Source organism: Chrysochloris asiatica, unplaced genomic scaffold (genome assembly GCF_000296735.1).
Source record: "Chrysochloris asiatica unplaced genomic scaffold, ChrAsi1.0 scaffold00142, whole genome shotgun sequence".
In the NCBI taxonomy this organism is placed as follows: domain Eukaryota; kingdom Metazoa; phylum Chordata; class Mammalia; order Afrosoricida; family Chrysochloridae; genus Chrysochloris; species Chrysochloris asiatica.
The window spans coordinates 4,325,746-4,335,334 of NW_006408660.1; the positions used below are offsets into that span (position 1 = coordinate 4,325,746).

The 9,589-nt window shown below is 44.3% G+C and overlaps 1 protein-coding gene across 1 annotated transcript in view; it reads left to right on the forward strand.

Annotated features, from left to right (window-relative positions):
- Nucleotides 1-9,589, forward strand: part of OAS3 (2'-5'-oligoadenylate synthetase 3, 100kDa) — a 35,337-nt gene that overhangs the window by 9,483 nt on the left and 16,265 nt on the right. The window contains exons 2-4 of the mRNA XM_006870510.1: nucleotides 2,906-3,194; nucleotides 4,920-5,113; nucleotides 7,376-7,587. Of these exons, the coding sequence (XP_006870572.1) occupies nucleotides 2,906-3,194; nucleotides 4,920-5,113; nucleotides 7,376-7,587 (695 nt within the window). The remainder of the gene's footprint in view (nucleotides 1-2,905; nucleotides 3,195-4,919; nucleotides 5,114-7,375; nucleotides 7,588-9,589) is intronic.

Sequence of the window (9,589 nt, forward strand, 5' to 3'; positions counted from 1 at the left end):
GGAATGCCAATAATTCTTAAGTTATTCCTCTTCATGTTGTCCAACATGAATCTTAGGCCTTCTTCAGATTTTTTTTATCCTTTTTTGTATTTGCTCTTCTATCTTAGTAGTAATGTTGAGAGATATATCTTCTAGCTCACTAGTTCTGGCTTCTATCTCTTAAATTCTACTCCTTCGCCCCTTCAGTGTATTGTCCATTTCTGATATTCTATTATTGTTTGGACCTCTTTCTGTAGGTTTTGAATTGTTTCCAATGCTGTATTTATCTTATTTGATTCTTCCTATAGTGCTTTCCTGACTTCTTCCTTATTTTTCTCAACTCCATTATAAAATGTTTTGGTACATTTTATAACCATTTTTCTGAATTCCTTCTCAGGCATTTCCAAAGCCTGCCCATCTTCCAGTATGGAATGTAGGTCTACTTCCAGCTCATTTGCCTCAGTCACTTTATCTCATTTCTGGACATGTGCAGATATGGTCATCAGCTTGTTTTTTGGGCATCTTCAGGGGTTATCTGTGGCTTTAATACTTAGATGGGTGTGTCTTTTGGTGTTTTTTTATGCTTTCTGATTGCCTCCAGGTAGATGTGATCAGGAAATGGGTTTCCCTTTTCACTCTTCTTGAGAAATTTCAAGATGCCACTGTTGGTCGTTGTGACATAACTTAGGATTTAATTTTTCGCCTATTTCCTTTTTTGTCTGCCTGTCCCGCTCCACAATCCCTGTTCAGACCTTTTTTTCTAGTTATAAACAGTTCAGGGCCAGCTGTGGCCGATTGGCTTTAAGTGGGAACTGTCTCTTTAAATTTCAAGGAGATCTGTGCATGCGCATGCGTAGTAGAACCCTCCGAGTGTGGGGCTGGAGTGTCCGCTAGCTCAGATACCCCGATAGTCACCAGAATGGAGGTATGCAGACAGCAAGGGACCAATGAACAGCTACCAAAAGAAAAGAATGTCCATATCTTTATCTCCGCGGTTCTGTCAGGCGTCCATGGCTGCTCAGATCCTTCTCCTGCTTGGTCTCACCCAAGATGGTGGCTTCTGGAGCAGCTGAGCATCTTTAATTAGAAAGCAGTGGATTTCTTGCTTCTGCTACAAATTCCCCCAGCTGTAAGTCTTCCAACCTTCTAAATATTCCTTTATATGTGGTTCAGAGTTCTGGGACCATCCCCTGAGCCTGCTTGGTCCTGTATTCTGTGTTATTGCTGACGGAGCTCCTTTATTGCACATCCACCTGACCCGCCATCTTGTTTGTTCTCCACCCAATAGTTTTTTGTAGTGGGATACAGTAGTTTCACATGCATGTGAAAGTTGAACAGTGAATAAGGAAGACCATAGAAGAATTAGTGTATTTGAGTTATGGTGTTGGAGAAGAATATCAAATGCACCAAGTACCATAAACTAACTGCCAGAAGAACAAACCAATCTGTGTTGGAAGAAGTACAGCCAGAATATTCCCTAGAAGTCAAGACAGCAAAACTTCATCGCTCAAACTTCAGACATGTTATCAGGAAGAACCAGTCCCTAGAGAAGAGCACCGTGCTTGGTAAAGTAGAGAATCAGTGAAAAAGAGGAAAACCCCCAACGAGATGGATTGGCACAGTGGAAGCAGCAGTGGGCTCAAGCATAACAATTGTGAGGATGGGACAGGACTAGGCAGTGTTTCATTCTGTCGTGCTTAGTGTCACTATGAGTTGGAAATGACTCGACAGCACCTAACAACAAACAAGTGGAAACCACATGTTGGGTTTGTGGGGTGGGGCCCATTTCTTCAGATTCACACAGTTATCCAGGTCCCTACTAGATGACAGCATGTTTTCAAAGTGGGATAGCCAAGCCCCACTAGGTCCCAGTGGCAGAAAATATAAGTGGGCACTATATGTCCCGTGGGAATTCTGGCTGGCCTGTTCAAGCTCACCAGCCACTCCTCAGAAACACTATACAGGGTTGCTGTGAGTTGGAACTGACTCAACAGCACATAACAGCAACAACATGTGTCCCATGAGTCACAAAAGGGTTAAAAGAGATGATTGTGTCTAAAATATCTATTGTTGCAGGATACCACTGAGTAGAACTTTAGAGCAATCCTACAGGGCAGAGTAGAACTTCCTGCATAGGGATTTCTAGGTGTCTTCTTTCCGGGAGTAGATTGCCAGTGGGTGGGTTCAAACTGCCAACCTTTCAGTTCATAGTCCAGTGCTTAACTGTAACACCACCAGGGATCCTTGTAAAATGTCTTACTCAGAGGGAATGTGCTGTCAGTAAGAAGTTCCTCTGGGTCCTGCCCTGTGCCCCTTTTTCTAGCATCCCTAATGTGAGCACCTAGAAGTAGAGGGTTTAGCACAGCCATTGGGATAATTAGGAATCCCAGTTTGAGGGGAGGGTTTTCCTGAAAGGCTCAATCCTGGTTCCCATCACTTACTGGCTATGTATAACTCACTTCATTGTCCTGAGCCTCGCTCTCCGTACTAGTAAACATATATAACCACATCAGGGTGGGTGTGCATTGGAAATGCATTTCAGGTATCAGACATTTATAAGGTGAGGCTGTGACAATACTGAGTCTCCTTCCCGAATCCACAGGTTGGAAGCTTTGCAACACGAAACCCTGCTCAGAGAGGGCTCAGAAGTTCAGTGAGTCGTGATTTTTGTACTGAGTCCAGACAAAGGTCACAAGCATGCATTCTGCAAACCAGAATTTGTTTCACCCCTAGTTTTAATTGTGTTCCAGTTCGTCGCCAACATCTAAAAATTGTGGTCTTACATATAGTAAATGCTTCTTTTAAAAACTCAACTGTGGCCAGCATTCCTACCTAGCTTCATTTGCCTGGAGCTCAAGCTGCCTGCCAGCCCACCCGGGCACAAGAATTAGAGAGTGCAGAATTCTGAGTGATTTTCTCTTCACAGGGTGGCTCCTCTGGCCGGGGCACAGCTCTGAGGGGCAGCTGTGATTCTGAACTTGTCATCTTCCTGAATTGCTTCAAGAGCTATGCGGACCACGGGGCTCACAGTGCAGAGATCCTCAATGAGATGAGGGCACAGCTGGAATCCTGGTGGATGGCCCCTATCCCCGGCCTAAGCCTTGAGTTTCCAAAGCAGGACACACCATTCTTGGCACTGCTGTTTCGACTGGTGGCGTCTGAGGACCCCGAAATTTGGATGGACGTTCGCCTGGTGCCCGCTTTTGATGCCCTTGGTGAGAGGTTGCCCTGCCTGTGGACCAGGGTAGGGCAAAATCATCCTGTGATTCCTGGGAGTGAAACAGAGTTTTCAGTTCCAGTTCTGTCACCCATTTACAGTGTGATCGATAGCCCACTCTGGGCCTGTGTCTTAATGGAACATATTGAGATTTTAGGAGTGAGACAGGATTCCAGGAGGCCTACTTCCTCCTGTATCTGTGTTATCTAGAGGCTTGGCCTTCTCCCATGCATCTCTGGAGAATTTCCTTCAGCCACTGCCTAGAGAAATCTGCCCAAGCTTTCCACTAATACCCCAAGACAAAGGCCTTCAAAGGATCATATGCCCAGCATCTGGGGCCTGAGAACAAGGCCACAGTTCTGCAGAATCATGTATTTCATCATGAGAATGTTAATGTGATTTTAGTATTCTCCTCCATGATGAGCCCACGTTTGGTTTAATATAAAAATATGCCTCCATGCCCTCATCTGTAAAATGGGAATAACAATGGTGTGTTACTATAGGATCAGTGCTGGACTGTGAACCATAAGGTCAGCAGTTCAAGCCCACCAGCTGCTCCTCGGAAACCCTATACACTGTCGCTATGAGCAGGAACTGACTCGACACATAATAAGAAGCAACAACTTACAGAGCCGTTGGAAGGATTAAATGTGTTAATATATGGAGGAATTTAGAACAGTATTTAGTACATGATTGTAAGTATGTGCTGGTGAGGCACTGTAGGGTAAGCACGAGACTGCTAACCTTAAGGTCAGTGGTTCAAACCCACCAGTCACTCCTCAGAAAGCTTATCCAGGGTCACTATGAGTCAGAACCAACTTGATGGCACTCAACAACAACAAAAAGCATATGGTATTCGTCTATCATGATTACTATTGTTTCTATTATTATTATTATTTATGCTGGTACTCCAAAAACCAGACCAAACCCATAGTAATTGACGTATTTCAGCTCACAACGACTCTATGGGACAGATTAGAAGAGCTCCATAGGGTTTCTGAGACTGCAAATCTGTATGGGAGCAAACAGCCTCATATTTCTCATATGGAGCAGTTGAATCACCACCCTTGTAATTCACAGCCTAGTGCTTAATCCACTATGCCACCAGGACTCCTTTCTGGTACCCCAGGAGATAGCTATCCCGAGTTTATTTTGTAGACTAAGAGGTTCTGACACACAACCACACTCCCCCATGTCTAGTCTGCCCACCGCCCCAAAGCACACGTGATTGTTGATCAGTGCTATAGGGTCAGTTCTGACTCACAGCAATGCTGTATAAGATTTCCAAGGAGTGGCTAGTGGGTTCGAACAGCCGACCTTGCAGTTCAAACTCACCTTTGGGTCCAGAGCATTATCCTACAGTGCCACATGCACATATATTAGTCATAAAAAAAAAAAAAGTTGCTAAGCCGTGGACTCCGATTTACGGCGATCCTATGTATGCAGAGTACAACTGTATTTCACAGGGCTTCCAAGGCTGATTTTTCCGAAATATATTACCAGGCCTACCTCCTGACAAACATGGGGTTGCTAGGAATCAGAGTCGACTTGACAGTATCTGGCCTACTAGAGGGAATTTCAAGGAGGAATGAATTGTCAGGTTTAGGTACTTTGACACAGGTGTTTACCCACCTGACCACTCTTCCGGCCTCACCCACTGGCGGAGAGACACGCCCCCCCTTTCCAGCCTGGCTCACAGCTCTTCCTCCCTCTGGATCCTCAGGACAGCTCAGCTCAGGTGTCAAACCCAAGCCCCAGGTCTATTCCACCCTGGTCAACAGCGGCTGTCGGCAGGGCGAGTATGCTGCCTGCTTCACAGAGCTTCGGAGAGACTTCGTGAACACCCGGCCCGCCAAACTGAAGAACCTGATCCTGCTGGTGAAGCACTGGTACTACCAGGTGAGGATACCTTTGGAGGTGTGAATCTCTGCTTCCAAAAGAGTGAGACTCTTATGCTTGCTGACGCTTCATGTTTCTCTTTCTTGGAATCGTCTATTCATGTTTTTTGTCCATTTATTTCTATTGGGCTATTGTTAAGTGCCATCAAGGCGGTTCAATATCAGAGAGACCCTGTATAAGGGTTTTTCCAAGGAGCAGCTGGTGAGTTTGAACTGCCGACCTTGTGGTTAGCAGTCCAGTGTTGATCCACAGCGCCACACTAGCTGTCTTCTTATGGTTGATTTCTTGGTGCAGTTTATATATTCTGGGCACTGACTCTTAATCAGTTCAAAGTATACAAATGTCTTTTCCCAGTTTGTAGCTTGTCCATGGGTCTTTGACATAGAAGATATTTGAATTTCAATGTAATCAGATGTATTCATCTTTTTCCTGTATAATTTGTGCTTTGTGTATCTTGTTTCAGAAATCTTTCTCTATTTCATCTTTCTAAAAGTATTTTCCTATTTTTTTTTCCCCAAAATTGTTTTATGTTTGAAGCTTTGGCCCATCTTGAATATTCTGTATATGGTATGAGGTAATCTTAAACTTGGACATACCTTGCCCCAGCACCCTTCCATGCTTGTTTACAGACCCTTGTGCTTTGGGAAAGATGTGCCCAACTCTAGGAAGACAGAAAAGCAGGCCCCTGAAGTCTTAGGGCATATAGTCTGATCCTTCTGTTAGACTCATTTATCATAACATAGTTTTCATTATGAAGAAATCCTGGATTCCAATTCTGACTAAGACATATGGGCTCTATGATCCCAAGCAAGTTCCTATCCTTCTCTGGTCCTCTGTTTCCTCTACTGTATATAAAGGAGTATATCTGTCTTTATGAAGTATATGAAGGAGTGTATGGAGTCCTGGTGTAGTGCTGTAGGATAAGCATTGGACTACTAACTACAAGGTTGGTGGTTCAAACCTTGGAAACCCTACACAGGTTTGCTAACCACAACAATGGGGTCTTTAAGTCTTGTCCAGCTCCACAGGGCTCCATAGGAGCAAGACATGCTGACGAATAGCCTGATATGAAAAGGTCACTCTGAATCAAGCTTGCCTGGGGGACAAATCCTGGCACTGTCACTTATGTGCTGTGTGACTGTGGACAGGTTACCTCACCCTCGTATATAGGTTTCTTCATCTGTAAAGGGGTGGTTTGCTAGCTGGAGGGATATATTTAAGTGTGTGCCAGCTCTTTTTTTTTTCTTATGATACTTATAACCATCACCACCACCAAGGTCAGGTAGTGTACTAGGTTTGGGAGGTGTGGCAAAGAGGCCCCCCAAAATAAGACAGCTAATAAGACAGCTGTCAGAGGTCACAAAAAAATGACTCCAAGAGAAGGCATGAAATAAGACATCTGGGGTGGATCATGAAAGAGTCAAGTTGGACCGGGAAGAATGAAGAAGTGTGAGCCTAGTTTAGGAGAACCTGGAGTGCTTGGGGACCACTAAGCAATATGATAGGAACTGGCATGCTATAGGCAATAAGATCAGAAGGAGCTGACTGTGGTGTGAAGGGGAAGAGGAAGCTAATGAGGTGGACAACGGTCAGACCAAGCAGCACTTTGCTGATAAGTTGAGAAGTCACCCTGAGGGCAATGGAAACCATGTTATTGTTAAGTGTCTTTGAGTTGGTTCTTACTCACAATAACCCTCTATAGGCTTTCCAAAGCTGTAAATCTTTTCAGGAGCAGAAAGCCTCATCCTTTTCTAGAGATGCAGCTGGTGGGCTCGAATTTCCAACTTTGTGGTTATCAGTCCAGTGTTTATCCTGCAATGCTACAGTGCTCCCAGTGGGGGTTCATGAATGGTGGTTTACCCTCAGGGGAGGGGAAGAGGGAAGGATGTGCTCAAATGTATGTCTGTTTGGGAGGACAGTTGGTTGTAGGGACCGAGACTGAGAACCATGAGGAGGCAGGGGCAGTTGTCAGGGTGAGAGGCTGACATATGGACCCAAACAGATCAGAGGATTCAAAAGAAGCCGACTGAAGAGTCCCTTATGAGCCAGCCATTTGGGTGAAGTGCCAATAATGAGAACACGAGAGAGAGACCAGCCAGGCTTGCTCCCGGACGAGGGTCAAACATATCTGTTTATTCCAGACTAGACCTGTAGGTTCCCACCCCAGATTTCAATCCCCAGGAAGTTCTGCAGAGAATAGACTCTCTTCCTTCCCCTTCCTCCTTCTGAGCATCTCCTTCCACCCATTTACAGGTGTGCCCACCAGAGTTGCAGAGGGAGACCCTGCCCCCAGTTTATGCCCTGGAATTGCTGACCATCTTTGCCTGGGAGCAGGGCTGTGGCAAAGATGCCTTCAGCCTAGCCCAAGGTCTCCGAACAGTCCTGGGCCTCATCCACCAGTACCAGCACCTGTGTGTTTTCTGGACTGTCTACTATGACTTCGAGGACCCTACAGTAGGGCAGTTCTTGCGGGACCAGCTCAAAAAACCCAGGTACATCCTCACCATTATCTGCTCCTCTGAGGCTGTGGGCCATGGAAAAATAATTAATCATGGTGAAGCAGGTCATATCGACTAAAGGCTTGGATGGAGACCAAAACTAAATGCTACACTTGCATTTCTTAAATCAGTGATTCCAGCCCCAGATGCACATTTGAATCACCTAGGAAGTTTTTGGGTAGTTTGTGAATCCTTGGGTAGAGCAAACGGTAAACACACTGAGCTGCTAAACCAAAAGATTGATGGTTTACACCTCAGAAGAAAAGCCTGGTAATCTACTTCCAAAAGATCCCCCTATGGAACACAATTCCACTCTAAAACTCATGGTCACCATGATACAGAATCAACTCAACAATAACGGGTACTAGAGGGATGTTTTAAAAATATACCCATGCCCTATTACTACAGTGTAACATGTTGTTGTTAGGTGCCACCAAGTTGGTTCTGACTCATTACAACCCTATGTACAACACTGCAGAACGAAACACGATTTGGTCTTAAGCTGTCCTCACAGCTGTTACGTTTGAGCCCATTGATGTAGCTATTCTGCCAATCCATCTCATTGGAGGGCTTCCTCTTTTTTGCTGACCCTCTACCAACTAAGGAGCTTTGGTAGCACAGTGGTTACGAATCGGGCTGTGAACCGCAAGGTCAGCAGTTCGAAACTACCGGCTTTTCCACTGGAGAAACAGGAGGCTTTCTGCTCCCATAAAGATTTACAGCCTCGGAAACCCTGTTCAGGGCTGCTATGGGTCAGAACTGACTCGATGGCACTTAACAACAACAACTACCAAGTAAGATGTCCTTCTCCAGGGACTTGTCCCTCCTAGTAATACATTCAAAGTACGTGAGTTGATATCTCACCATCCTTGGCTTCTGAGTAGCATTCTGACTGTACTTCTCCCAAAACTGATTTATTCATTCTTCAAGCAGTCATTGGTATATTCAATATTCTTCACCAACGTCATATTCAATTACATTAATTACTCTCTGGAGGTCTTCCTTATTCATTGCCCAGTTTTCACATCCATATGAGGTGATTGAAATTACCATGACTTGGGTCAGGCCCACCTTAGTCCTCACACTGACATTTTGCTTTTTAACACTTAAAAGAGGTCTTTTGCAGCAGATGTGCCCAATGCAGTATGTCATTTTATAATTGTTGCTCGCATTGATTGTGGATCCAAGTTAAATGAAATACTTGACAACTTTAATCTTTTCTCTGTTTCTCTTGATATTGTTTATTGTTATAGGTCCAGTAGCAATGATTTTTGTTTTCTTGTCAATGTTGTTGTTAAGTGCTATCGAGTCCGTTCTGACTCATAGCTACCTTGTGTAGGGTTTCCAAGGAGCGGCTAGTGAGCTTGAACTGCCAACCTTGTTCAAACCAACTTTGCAGTCCAGCACATTACCCCACAGCACCACACCAGGACATCTTAAATGCACATTTTGATAATTGTCTAGGAAATTGAATGTAGCTATGAAACCAGCAGAAGCTTCCATTATGTCTCCTCAGAAGCACCCAGAATTAGCACAGAGAAAAAAACGAGTCATAGACATTTTACTCTGATGAATCCAGCCAGTACCTTTTTCCCCCCTCTACACCAGATTGCTATTTCCTTTCCTATTGGTAGTTGGGCTTTCTTCATGCAAATTTCAAAAGGTTTCATGGACCTAGTGAGTAGAGAGCCAGAGACTACCTTGTGACTTGTTATCTGTGGATCTCAGTAAAGGGAGAGATTAGAATTCAATCATGTTAGGATTAGCTAATTGTTGCTCTTCTTCTCCCTCCCTTTGTTTGTTTGTTGTTTATTTTTATTTAAGGTTTTTATTGTGGATTGAGTGAAAGTTTACAGGGCTTATCATCAGTTTTACATTCAACAAATCATAAACCTTGTTTCATTACATTGATTATAATCCCCGCCATGTACCATCAGTTAACAGTATTTCTCTCTATCCACTTTAGCTTTTTTAAAAACACACAAACAAAAAAAAC